At 52.2% G+C, this 13,726-nt stretch overlaps 1 protein-coding gene across 3 annotated transcripts in view; it reads left to right on the plus strand.

Moving 5' to 3' along the window:
- GPC1 (glypican 1) overlaps positions 1 to 13,726 on the plus strand; it is a 206,662-nt gene that overhangs the window by 179,349 nt on the left and 13,587 nt on the right. For all 3 annotated transcript variants that reach the window (XR_011049899.1, XR_011049900.1, XM_068421147.1), the window contains exon 4: positions 13,154 to 13,319. Coding sequence is in view for 1 of the 3 variants with exons in the window: in XM_068421147.1 (XP_068277248.1) it covers positions 13,154 to 13,319 (166 nt within the window). In the remaining 2 variants the exon portion in view is untranslated. The remainder of the gene's footprint in view (positions 1 to 13,153; positions 13,320 to 13,726) is intronic.

A 13,726-nucleotide genomic window follows, 5' to 3' on the forward strand; every position in this document is an offset into this window, starting at 1 on the left:
TCGAGCTGAAATTTCTTAGGGAGCAGCGGTGAGTGTTTTGGTCAGGAAGTCTGGGGAAAGCCTGTGGAGATGGACACATAGAAATAAATAACCTAGCTTTGGCCTTCTGAAAAATCAGATTACTTTGGGTTTATTTATTTGCAAATCCCAGAAAAGCTAGTGATTTCTATTAAAACCCTGTTCTGGGTCCTTGTGCAGTCTGCGTTACTGGGCCTCCTAGAGACAGGCTGGTGCTGCTTGCCAGAGCTTCTGGCTGTCTTAGAATGGGGAAGAGCCTGCCCCAGCTGGGCTACAGGTGGGATTTGGTGAGATTTCTGTAATCTCTGCTCCCTCTCCGCTGTGCCCAAGGGGCGTTTCTTCTCCAGGCTCTGACAGCCCGATCTCATCAGAAGCATCACTCCAGGCGGCCCTTGGCCGGGGCCGGTGGGCACGCAGGGGTGCAGCGGGAGCGGTGTGCTGGGAGCAGGCGCGCTGCGTCCTGCTGGGGTTAAACGGTTTGGGGGTGGCCGGGGAGAAAATGACAGAACCATTTTTCATCCTTACTGCCGTCCTAGCTTTTAAGGCAGTCACCCTGACGGACTGCAGGCTCTGACACCGAGATCTGAAGCTTTTAATGCCGTGGTTCCTGCCACCAACCTGGCCCCACGCTGACAGCGGCGGAAGCGCTCCATCTGCACGGCGGCTGTGGGAGGGGGCCCAGGGGTCCCGGGGCACCCACGTGGCTGGTGCGGCTCTTTGCAGCCCAGGCAGAGCAGCAGGGCTGGGGATGGATGTGCAGGTTGGCTCCCTGCCCTGGTGCAGGGTTAGGGCTTTCTGATGTGTCACACGTGGGTAGGGGTGTTGGGGTAGCATCTCTGCATCCACGTTCAGGTTGTGTGTTTCTGTAACTCTTCTTTCAGCACAAATTGCAGATTTTCCCTTAAGTTGCACAATGCCAAGTGCATTTTTCTTTGTCTGCGTGAAGCAGCTGCTACCAAAAGAGCAGCAGGCACAAAATGCCCAGTGCAGGGCAGGCAGAGAAGGGGCTCCCCAGTGATGCACACCTCCTGCAGCATGCCAGGGCAAGAGAGAAGAAATACCCCGGCTTTGTTTAGGATCCTTTTCTTTGGTGGTGAGATCGGCAGCTGCCCGAAAATAGCATTTACTGCAACTCCGAGCCTCGTGTGTCCAGGTGAAGGCCTTGTGCTGGGAGACTTGCTGCCTGCCAGCTGCTGCTCAGAGGCTCCGCGCTTGGTGCAAGCAATTGCTGCGGTCAGCCGTGAGAGCGAGAACGCGCTCCTGGAAGTCCGTGGTACAGGTGAATTGAAATACTGGGGGCGGGGAGGGGAGGCAAAACTGAGACAGTAAAAACGACAAGGGCTGAGAGACAACTCCTTGTAAAACAAAAGCAAAAAAATCCTCAGAGAGATGATAAACAGGAGCATCCTGGCTGGTTTTGTTATTTATTACTCACGTTACGGTACTGCTCAGGCATCTAAGGCTTCGGTCAGGACTATTGCACATAGTGCTATGGGGACGGGTAGCAGAGGTGATCCTGTCTGCACCAGGGCACCCAAAAAGGGCAGCGAGACCGCGCACGGGTCCTTGCTGGCCTCCTGCACCTCAGCACTGTGCCCGTGCCGCACCGATGGATGGGGAGGAGAGCTGCCCTGTGCGTGTCAAAAAATGGCCAGTCCTCAAATTCCCCTACAACCTCAAAGTGCCCCTGGACAACCTGCAGACCTGGGGTGAGAGCGTGGAAAAAGTAAAGAAATTATGTTCTGTTTCCAAAGGCAGGGAGAGGAGGTGTTTTAAAAGGAATTTTGCTCATCAATCAGAAAGTGAGTTATTAGGACAGTCTTTCCTTTGCCGGATCTTTGTTGCTTCTTGCTCCTGAATTTTAAGTTTCCCCGTGGTAATGGGGATTGATGTGAAGCAACACCAGCTACATAAGCAAGAAACACTTACTTAAATAATCAATTTTAATAGTTGTTTGCATTTCCTTTCCTCAGTAGATCTTCTTAAGGCTGATTCTCATTTGAGTTTGAAACAAAATATGATTATTTTCTTTAATAATTATAAGCTTTTTCACTACATCCTCTATTTCATTTTACCAATGAAGTTCATCTATCAGTACATTTTTATGTAAGCAATACTGTGTTTCACAATACATTTCAGCCTTATTTTTTAAATGTTTATGTTAGTATAAGGTAAATGGCAGCTTTCCTATTTACCATATGAGTAATTTTTAAACACATGATGGGTCAAGCTGCATTTGGTTGGAAACTGAATTCCAATTTTAAAGGCCCAAAAATAGAATTTTTATAAGTGTTTTTAACAGTTAAATGAATGTGCTGGATACGTATGGAAAATAGTGTTTACCTAAACATGCTTTACATTTCAAAAAAGTCAATAATTTAACAAAGACAGTGTGGTCATTCCTGGTCCTCGTGTCCGTTAAGATTGTAGCCATCTCTCATACCCCGCTTTTTTCGGTAGCTTGGAAGGACATAGTTAACTTCTGTCTTTCATCTTCCAGTTGCTTTTTGGGTGAACTAGGCATAAAATTGATCTGACTGAATAAAATGAAGTGAAGAATATAATCTCTTTTCACACATCTAAGAAACCACTGTACTAAAACAGCTCGAGTGCACTGAATTCCTGTCCCACGTGCTCGGTGACACATCTCCATCCTTTCAGTGGCTTATCTTTATTCAGAGCATCAGCAGCAAGTATATACAACCGTAAATAACATTTTATTTCATTTAAAGGATTTCACTTTTGTAGTACAATTAAGCATTTGTCTAAATTGGCCTCCTCTTGATCCCGAAAAGACAGTATTAGTGTTCATAAACAGATGTTATAAGAATGTTGTTCCATGGCACTGGTGAGTGGCAGTAGCCTCATACCACCACGTTTATGTCCTTTTCACTGGCTGTTATCCCGCCTCTCACTTCGGGGCTGTTCAGGTTTTGCACACCAGAGATGTGTGTTCTTGTGTTACGACAGCAACTCGACGGCAGGATGCCGTTGTGCAGGCACTGGCTTTGCCCCGAGGAGCCATGAGTAAATTCTCCCATCTGGGAGAAGCTCTCACCTGGGACCTGCTCCCACCAGGGAGGGTGGCGTTTTCCTTCAGGGAGATCATCTGTTTGCTCACATGGGATTTAATGAGCCTCCCATGTTCAGACTGCAGTCACCTGTACCTGTAGGCAGCTCTGAGGTTCTTGGTAGGACACTGTTCATCCAGGAGTGCAGCCTTAGGTCTGGCCTCTCCTTTAAAAAGGTGAAGGGAGGTAACGTGAGACAGAGCCCTGCAGGATCTCTGTGTGGGACACAGGCAGCTGGGAGCAGCGGGTCCCACAGGTGCTGGCATCACTAGGGGCTGGGATGCAACTCACCACAGCCGGGTACAAACAACAACTGCTGGAACTTGCCTGTTTTTCTTTTCTTTCCCTACTGTCATTGCAGATCACTGACAGAGCTTTCTGAAAATGAGCTGGTCAGTGCCTGTGCTAAAAGTCCCTGCTGCTCCAGACCCAGCAGCCGTTCATAGGGTTGCAGATGCCACAAGCACCCCTCGCAGGTCTGGCTGTGTTCAGGAGGTGGAGGACTGAAGTCCCAGGAGCTGAGAAGCCTGTGGCACTTCAGACACCTCTGCCTGTGAGCGCCATCATAGACTACAGGCTGAAACAAGCTCTTGCACCTCCAGGGACTAGTTTCTGCAGCAGCTCCTGCACTCACTCCCTCCTGTTGTGTAAAGCCGGGGAGAGTGTTTTGCAATAAAGTTAGAATTTGTTTGGACAGATTCAAATCGAGCTGGATGGGGAGCAGGCAGTGTTGAACACATCCTTATGTATTTCAGATATTGCTTTCCCGTATTTCTATCCAGTATTATGTTTAAATCACAACCCTTCAGGGATAAAAACCCATAGGTGTTCTGAATATAATAGAAATAATGCAGACAAGCAGATATACGTCTCCCATATTTACCTGGTGGTTAAAAGTCAATTGAATCTAGTTTTCAAAGGATTGAAAATTGTACCAGCTGGCAATAACTGCATCAGATGAACGGAGCAGGGAGTGTGCTGAATAGGCAGGTGGGGGCTTGCCGTGTTTTCCTCTGGAGGGAGAGGAGTGTGACAGCAGTCTCTGTCCCCATGAATCTTCCTCATTGTAACATCTGAAGGCAGTTAGGCACTAGGCAGGAATCCGAAGGGCAGATCCTCCCGGTTAGCTGTGGGTCCTGCCCTCAGGGCTGGTGTCCCTCGTGGGCTGTGCTGCCTTCTGGACCCGTTGTCATTGCTGGCTGCAGAGGGAGCCGGGGCTGACTCTGCTCTGTGTTTCACTGCCTCAGTTTGGCTGGATTACCACAGCCGCCTTTTTTTTTTATTTCTTTTTCTGAGTCTGCGAAACAGCCATTTGGCTGCTGGGCTGGAGGGGATGGACCCAGGCAGTCGGTCTGGCCTCGGGCTTAACACCAGCTGTGGTTTGCTGGAGCGCGAAGGGCACGGATTTGGCATCAGCCTCCGTCCTCTGTGTCCCTCGCCCTGTGCCGAGCTGAACGCAGCGAGGTGGAAGCGAGAGGGTCACCGAGCTGTGGGATTGTCCGTGCCCTACCCCTGCCACCCGACCCTGCACGCTGCGCCTGCGCCCCGCTCGCGTTCTGGTCCCTGGCAGAGGGTCTGGAAACATGCTTGATGTGTCTTGAGTGATGGGCTTTGGTGAGGCTTAAAACTCACTGTGCTCCAAGGACTCGTGGCTGAGCATTTGTGGAAGGAAGATGCAAAATCGTGACTGAAGTGATTATACAATTCATTAGACTTTGAAAGAATCATATTTCTGTCAGCCCTGCAGCTGTTTCTTTTAGAGTTTTATTCTGAAGGATTGGAAAGCTTGGTTCATTTAACACACGTCAAGGTGCTAATTACATCAAGGCTGGCATAAACATGCACAAGGCAGCTGCTGACCATGTGGCGGAGAGAGCGGGATCTGCTCCCCGTGCCGACGGAGGGCTGGGAGCACCTGCAGCTCCCGCGCCTTTCACCGGGGAGACGGGGCGCTCCCGGCCCGGTGCACGGAGCAGCCGTGGCTCTGACGTCCAGCTTGCGCACGTGGAAATGCAAAGAACAGCATAGCCCTGCTTTTTTTGGTCATAGTATTTGAGGGTCCTTCTGTGGGGAGACTGTAAAAATGAAATGTTTCCCGACGTGCGATTGCCACGTTGCAGACAGCCCCGATCCCGGAGCCAGCCAGCTCCCCAGTGAAACACAAACCTGTCCTCCCAGGGCCGGTCTTGTTATAAAAGAGAGGGCAAGGCCGGCTTTCTGAGCTGTTCCTGGGCTGCCTCATCCCGCGGGCAGCTCGGCGGCACTCCTCACCCCGGCCCGGCAGGACCTGCTCCCCTGCTTGGCCTTTTTTTGTAGCTGCTGTTCTTCACACTGACAACTTTATCCCAACTGTACAATTCCAGCTGAGGAATTTGGGGTAACTGGAGTGGCTCTGAACACCCGCCTGTGTTTCCCAGCACACACGGCCTGATCGGTGAGTTGAAGAGCTGACCTGTTTTCTCTTAAACACTATCCCAGAATGGGTTTTTCACAGCCTGCAGGAAAAACTCCCCTTACTTCTATCACCTGCCTTTAAAATATGCATGAGAAGGTAAACCAGGGTGTTACAAATGCCTTGGCTGCAGCCACCTGTGTGGCTGGGTTCAGCCCCCAACCTGTGGAGGTCTCCAGCTATAGGTGCTTGCTGGCTTTAGAGCATCCATTTGTTTGGAAACATAAGTTGCCTGATGTCGCTGGGTTTAACTGGTGCTTCTGGAAGTTAGAATGCAGCCAGGTGCTGCAGGTCCCCGTGCCCACCTTGGGTCTGCACTGCTTCTCAGAGGCTAGAGCCAGGAAGGGACTGGGAGAGCAGCCACATGGCCAGGACATGGTCCAGCTCGGTGAGCACCAACACCACACCGCAGAGAGCTCCCTGCGGGCCAACCTTCTACTCCCTTGGGCAAAATTTATAGAGAAGATAGAGCCCACAGAACAACACCTTCACCAACAGCGCTAGGGACTAGCTCAGCCTTCCCCCTCCATCAGCCAACCTTCCAGGGGGGTTGACAGCACTTCCAGCAGCCTGTATTTTTCACCCAGGCCCCGTTCTCCATCCCCAGATCTGTCCCCTCTACCTGACCCTGGTTCCCCAGGGAAGCAAGGCACAGATGGCTCACAGCAGCCTGGGGTGAATGTGCAAGGGGAGGGCAGGCTAGAAAAAATACCGTCAAGAGCTCAGCTTATTTTATTGGTGTTAAATGCCTTTCAGATGTACTTAAAGGCCCCTGATGGCCAAGAAGACCCATCACATTGCAACTAGGCTGCAGGTTCTCATTTGCTTTTAAGCTAGGCTTCAAAAGGAGAAAGGATTTGGAGTTGGGGGGGTTTTTTCCTTTTTTTTTTTCTTTTCCTTGTTTGAAGCCAGCACTTCAAAAGCAGCATCTGCAGCTTGGCTGCAGGTTCTGGGTGCCAAAGGAGCTGGCCACCTCCTGATGGGCGCAGGAGGAGCCCTGCGGCCGGCTGCAGGAGGAGCAGAGCCGGGCTCGCCCCTCGCAGCCGGCCAAGCCACACATGCGGTGCCCCAGAGCCGGCGGCACAGCCCAGCCACACGCCATGCTGCTGCGGTAGCAGCTTGATGCTGCCACTGTTAAAGTGATTTTCCAGATACCTGTGGCTTCCTAAAGCTCAGCCTTTCTCCAACGCTCAGGAAGCTGGGAGGGGAGGGAGGATCCTTGCTCCATCAGAAAGACCTTGTAACTCCTGGATGTGACGTACGGAGCTTGTCCCGGCACCAGTGCCTCTTTGGTCACTGTTCCCCAGGGCTTTCCTCTCTGCATCCCGCGCTTCGTTCTTTGGACTTGCCAGCCACCTTTTCAGGAAATAATTGTCTTGGATAAGGAAATGCTTTTTGGAGTGAGGAAGGTGTAGCAGCTTTTAGCTAAAAGAGTCAGTGCTTCTGAAAAACTCAGTAACGTAGAAGACTCCTATCATCACTTCCATGGTCCTTTCTGCGCTATGATATTACTCTGGGTGTTTCGGAGGCTCTTGAATGTTTTCCAAGCAGTAGGCATTAGGGTAATGGCAGAAAACACGTCTCTTCTTTGCACCTCTCTGTTCTTCTGTGTGACCTGTCAAATGAGGTCCCAGTTCAGAAGGGTAAAAAACCTCCCACTGTTGTAGATTTGGAGAGGTCCAGTGTCAGGGCAGGAGGAATTGCACCCCTCTTTTGTATCCCTTGTGACTTACACCAAACCTTACCCTGAAAAGCAGTCTACAAATCAGTGGGTGTTGTTTGGAAAATCAACATATACCCTGGGTAGGTGCTTTAGTGGGAGAAAGAACAGATAATGGTGGGGCTGAGAGAGAAGGGTCCCATGGCTTTTGTTATCTGTGAGTAGGTGTATCTGTGCAAAGATGGGTAACTTGGGTTGATCATGCAAGTCACAGGTTTGATTTGTTCTTTAAAGGCACAGAGGAAGGATAAGAAGACTTTTTCCTATGTTCTGGAAAAATCTAGCCCATTTTGACCGGAGTGCTGCCCTGCTGCTATGTGTCCTACAGAGGCGTCTTTAGTCCCTCAAGTGTCTGTGCAGGGGTGTCACCTATTTGAGCTGAGTGCTTTCCCCTTCTACAGGTAGTTTGCCTCCCTGTGTCTTCGCTTCAGAAAGTCTATAACTGTTCTGGAGTTATGTTTTAGGTAATATGAAGGATGACTTAGCTCTCCTCGAATGCGTCTCAATGCAGGGAGACAGAGTCAGTGACTGCTTGTTATCCCTGAGCCTCCTGTGTTTCAGTGATTCTCTGCTTGGAAAGCATATTGATAAAATACATGGCAGGAGCTGGTTTTTGTTAGAAACCTTTCACACTGAATGTTTTCTAAATTGGCTGGGGGGTGGCAAGGAACCCAGCTAGCAACTAATCCCCCAGCCCATCCTCTCAGCAAATTGCTTGCGAAAGTCATTAATTTTACTGTAATTGATTTAAACATTGCTCAGGAGGAGGAAAAATGAGGGAAACAAATGCCACTCTGAGTGCTGAGAATTATGCGTTCTCAATTTTCTGTCATATTATCTCCACACGTGCCCGTTCTCTGTTGGGCAGCTGTGCCATGGGCCGTGCAAACCTGTGAGCAAGCTCTGGACCCATCCAAGACATAAGACGAGAGACTCTGCAAAGATCTTTTGCTCTGGCAAAGCGCTTGCCTCCAGCAAGTCGCATCTGGTGGGGTAGCTCCATCAGCAAAGCATGGGCACATCAGGCTTTGGAAAGCAGCCATGGAAAAGCACAGAGCTTGGCTCTTGCTCCAGGCCCCAGTCACGGGATAATACCTGACGACAACCTCCTTGAAATGTCAGCGCTTATGGTGGGACGGTGCTTTTTATGAGGCAGCCACCTGTTCCCGTTGCATTACCTCATTGCTACTCGAATCAACTACTGTATCCCCAGCTGTAAAGTAGTTTTAATTAAAGTGATTTATTGCTCAGTACCAATTTGTCCCCTATTTGGTATATATCTTAGAAGATAATATTTTTTCCTTATCACTTTATCACTGGGCTTACACTTTAAGGGACTGTACCCACTGATGTCACTGGGATCAGAATAGAGTATGTGGATTTTAACTGAGCAATGATGTAGGAACAATGTATTTTTAAGCTGGGCTTAGCTTTGTTTTGCCTATTTATTTATATCTCTGACAACTGAATGAGGAGTGCCCTGGCTCCAAGCCATATCTCTCAGTAATAATATTTTTTCAGGTCCTTGGGAAATGGCTTCTTCGATGTATTGTGCATGTTCTCTTGACATCTTAATGCAGTTTCTAGGTCACTGAGCTAAGAAAAGACTATAGGTTCCACTAAAGTTAAAGGAGAACCATGTCTCCTTAAAGGAGAGCCAGCCACAGGCTGGGCCAGGTTGATAGTACTTAGAGAAATCAATTATTGACATGTACTGTCTTCATGGTGTGCCAGATCATTTAAAGATGCAGAAATTACATTAACTTTCACTCCATCTGCAGGAGTTTGCGTGCTCCTGCTCTCAGGCCGCTGTGATGAATAGAGGACGTTGCTTGTAGATCCATCACCTATTGCAGATCTGCGCTGGAAAGCTGGAGGGGCTCTCCATCAGGTCTTAGCTGTTGGGCAGGGAGGTAGGTCATAGCGTTTCAGGTTCTTTTAAAGGCTGGAGGGCAAAGCAGAAGCACAAGGAGGTGAAGATGTCTCAGTGTGCAGGTGGAGGTCAGTCCACCTGCACACTGAGCCAGCCTGGAGAACCTGCTTCACTCTTACCACGGGGTTGTTGATCTGGAGCGAGCTGCCATGGAGGGCGTGTGTCCCATGGCTCCAGCCTGAGGATCTCTTCTCCCCAGTGCCGCCGTGGAGCTGGCTGTGCCCAAGAGGTGAGCAGGCAGGAGAGCTGCAGCGCTCTCCTGGCTGTGTTGCTGTATCCGTACAGAGGAGGGAATGTCAGCCCCTCCTAACTGGGGCTGGGGTTCCCCTGTGTGGACACAGCATACCTGAAAAAAACCCTGGAAGTTTACTTCAGCAAACAGACTAAGAGATGTTTGAAGGGCTCCATTCTTTAGCATGCTGCAAGTCCCCCAAAGGGGTGGTGCAGGATCAGGGCCGGGAGGGGCTCTGGGAGCCCCAAGCCCTCGCTCTCCTCTGCCCTGTGTGGAGCAGAAGTCCGTGGGCTGGGTGGAACAATGAGGAACGGAGCTCTGGCCAAGCAAAACATGCAGAAAATACTCTGAAATTCCTCTTCCTGCCCTCTCATCCCTCTGTTCTCAGTTCACCTCTGCAGCCTGCCTGTGAAAAAGGAGTGCTGCTGCCAACAGGAGAGCTTTGAGTCGTTCTCTGGGGAGAGGGAGTGCAGCCTGGCCTCTTCCACCTGCAAAAATTAATACTTATCCTTTCTGCCAAGAGATTAAGTTGAACACTTGGCACCTGCCAGGTTCAGTGGAGCAACAGCTGGTGGTGGATGTGTCACCTGCTCATCTTCAGAGGAGAGGCTCTGGGGCAGGGGAGCAGAGGCGAGGGATGCCATCCTCCGGGAGACAAAGCCACCTTGAGAGAGTGACAGGCTGGCGGTACACACTCAGCTCCTCTCTGACATCCAGAAATGATCCTTGCTGAGGTGCAAAAGCAGCTTTTTTTCCTCCCAGCCCCTCAGGAGCGGAGCCTGAGCCTTGGGCGCTGTTGTCACCCAGTGCTCTGCCTGCACCCGCTGCCCAAGGCAGGTGCTCTGTGGGCACCGGCGTGGACGCAGGCGGTGTGGCTGGGGACAGGCGGTTGTGGCTGGCTGACAGCCGCGGAGAGGTCGGAGGGAGGCGGGCTGCAGGACGGCAGGCAGCTGTCTGCATTGCGGGGAGCCTTGGCAGCTGCCCGCACTCACCGGCCGTGCCGGAGGCCAGCTGGAGTTGGTTGGTGGGCACCGAGGAGCCAGGCCCCCGCTGCCCTTCTGCAGCTCTGCGTGGTGGCAGGGCACGGGTGGCCCGGCACGGTTGCTCTCCGGTGGGCGAGGGAGTGCTGCGCTCAGCGTGGGAAGGTCCTTTCTGTTTTGTCAGAAAAAGACATGCGCAAAAATAAATGCAGAGACCAGGATAAATTCTGCAAGCAGAAATACTTGTGAAATGCCCACTGGACATGTCATAAGCTTCATTTAAATACAGGCTCACTGTGATCACCTGGGTAGCTCCAGTACAGCTGCTGGGCTTGCACCGTACTTTAAGCGTGTTGGAGATGCTTTTCTGAGCCAAGATCTGTCACTCGCCTCTCTCCGTGTCCCCCACGGGCTCTGGCAGGGTACCAAACAGCTTTGTTTTCTGGCTGCTGGTGGCTGTCCTCTCTGCCACGGGATGGCCGGCCCGCACCGCCCCGGGGGTGTTCCTGCGCAGGCAACGCTGCACTCCCGCTCTCCAGCCCCTCCAGAGGGCTGCGCCGTGCTTGGGGCTGTACGTGGGTGCTGGCAAACCATCCGGCTGCTCCCTGGGTCTCCTCAGCGCTGTGGGAAGTCCCACGTTTCAGGGCCCAGCTTTGTGCCGCAGCTCCCAGGATGTCGCAGCCCGGTTTGAGCTGTGCGAGGTTACGGTGCCCCACGGCCAAGCTGGGACGAGCGGTGACGGGACAGGCCGGTAAAATACAGAGACAAAGCTGTGTTTGGGACTCGATTGCCTGCGCAGGTTACGTGCTCTGATTGGAGCTTCACCGTGTAATTCATGTTCATGAATGCTCTGTCCGGGAAGGAGAGGTCACAGCTCCTTCCCTGGCTGCACCTCCTGGTTTCTGTGTAAATGCTCTGGTTTCTGCAGGTCTTCAGCTACAGCCCCTGTTAGTGGTTGACGTGCTTTTGGCTGGCTTCTCCTGGGGCCGAAGCGTGCGGCACAGCCTCCATCTCCTGGCAGCAGGCGGCACGGCAGCTGGGCGCCGGCTCCTCTCCGCAGGACTTGTCCCAGAAAGGATCTCCTCGCTGGCCGAGGGAGCAGAGAGGCCTTGGCGTGCGGGGTGCCCCTGCAAGCTCAGCCCCCCAGAGCACGGCGTTCATCCGCAGGCATCGCAGGGCTTGTTCTGGCTGCGAGGCAGGGAAGCGGGCTCCGTGTGGGTCCTCTCTCTAGGAATTTTTGTCCTGGTCCTGAAGAAGGTTCTCACAGGGTTATTTTAATGCATTCCTGCCTGATGAAGCCCCAGCACCATCCAGCATCTGTTTTCCAAAGCTGACTGTAAGTGAGTGCTACCATGCTTCAGGAGTGGGGAAGCTCAGGGGTTTTCTCTCTCAGCCTCTGATAGTGGGCTCAGCATGTGCACACTCTCCTAAGGGGACCTCAGAACTGAATCTTTCTGGAGTCTCCCAGAGGAAACTTAAACTTAAAAGGCCATGTTCAAAGTATTTTTCACAAGTGATAAAGAGATCAGGTCAGTTCTCAGCATTGCAGCTGCAGCTGGAGGCTCAGGGATTTTTCTGTGTTGAGATTTGCCCCTTCCATCACTTTTCCCCCTCTGGACTCCGTGCGAGTGCTGAGGGCCTGGTACCGAGGGAGATTTGCATGCAGACACTTACGTGTATTTTTGTAAATGGTTTTAAAAGAGTGATAAGGGAATTGCAAATGGATCTGAGCAAAGATGGAAAAAGAGCACGAAGGAGAAAACACTTTAGCAATAAGACCGGGGAGCGCTGAGCTCTGCTGGCATCTCTGCAGGTCTGCCAGGTTGTTATTCATCCCTCAGCTTACACCGACAGCCCCTTGCCCGTGGCAGTCGGAGGGGGACACTGGCCCATGGCTGACAGTCTGGGGGGACTTTGACGTGCTGCCGAGGCTGCTGCCCTGCTCTCTGGGCTCTGCACCTGCGCTGGCGCTGTGCTTGTGGGACCAGGGTGGTTTAATGACAGGTGGCAAAGCCACCTCCAGAGTCACCTCTGCAAAGCATCGGCTGCACATGCAGTGCCTGGGAGCTGCTGGCACAGCATGTGTTGGCCCGCTTCACCGGCTGCCTGCGGCTGCTGAAGTGCTGTCATAGAGCAATCACTTCCAGCGTTGAGTGCCCTCAATTGCCTGTATTTTTGGAATTGTTCAAGTCTTCCCCCAACTCCATTCTCCTTTCCAAAGATGCCAGCTGAGAACTTTCCGTGTCCAGGCCCCTGCTGTGCATTCCCCCAGGAAACCGGAGATGCAGTTTGTGGTGGGACACCTGCGTCTGCCGGGTGGTGACAACAAACCCTTCCTGCAGAAGGGGCACAGCAGCGGCACTGATGGCAGAGGCTCCAGGGGCCCACGTGCAGCATGTGTCGGGATCATGGTTACAGCCAGTGAACGGCTCAGGCTGTCCTTGTGGCCACCAGCCCTGGCTGGAAGGGGGATGGTGCTCACATACGGGTTTTTCCCAGAACCCTGGGTTCAAACACAGCCCGAGGAACTAGCAGCCTCCTCGCAGGTCCCATACCTCTGACAGGGGTGATACCCGAGGAAGGATGGGGGGAAGGAGAGGCAGTGAGAGGGGAAGCAGCTTTCCCAGGGCCATGCCCACGGGGAGCCATGCTGCCTTTCAGATCACACCAGGCTCCTTCACCCCAGGGAAGGGGGAAGTTCACCCCCCTGGCCAGCCTGTGTGCCTGACTCCGATCTGTCTCCCCAGGTATCTCTCAGCCACGAGTGCACTCGCGCCATCATGAAGCTGATGTACTGCCCGCACTGCCGGGGCATGTCCAGCGTGAAGCCGTGCAACAACTACTGCCTGAACGTCGTGAAGGGCTGCCTGGCCAACCAAGCGGACCTGAACACCGAGTGGAAGTACCTGATGGGTAAGATGACCTTCCTCTGCTGCAGCACAGCTGCCTCTCACGGCACCTTTTGAACTCTCTGAGGCAGTGTTTGGCGAGTAACGAAAGGACTGTTGGAGGCTCTTTTACATGACAGTTTCTCTGTCCACGATCTGACGCCTAGAAGCTATTGAAGGACATTTTGCTGGGCTTCAATACCATTAGAAAGGGCACTGCTGGGCTGGCTAACAAGGGCTTAGAGAGTTTTCGTCTTGCCTGTGCTCATTTGGGATTGCCCACACTTTGCATTCAAGTAATTTTTCCTTCCCTCCCAAGTGTTGAAGCTCAGGGACGCTGACGCTATCAGGCCTGCCTCCTCGTCCATACTTGTGAGAGCACTTACTGCCCTTCTTGGGAGGTAGGCTAGAGACGTGAAGCCATAAACTGTC

The sequence above is a fragment of the Nyctibius grandis genome, chromosome 32 (assembly GCF_013368605.1).
Source record: "Nyctibius grandis isolate bNycGra1 chromosome 32, bNycGra1.pri, whole genome shotgun sequence".
Lineage (NCBI taxonomy): Eukaryota > Metazoa > Chordata > Aves > Nyctibiiformes > Nyctibiidae > Nyctibius > Nyctibius grandis.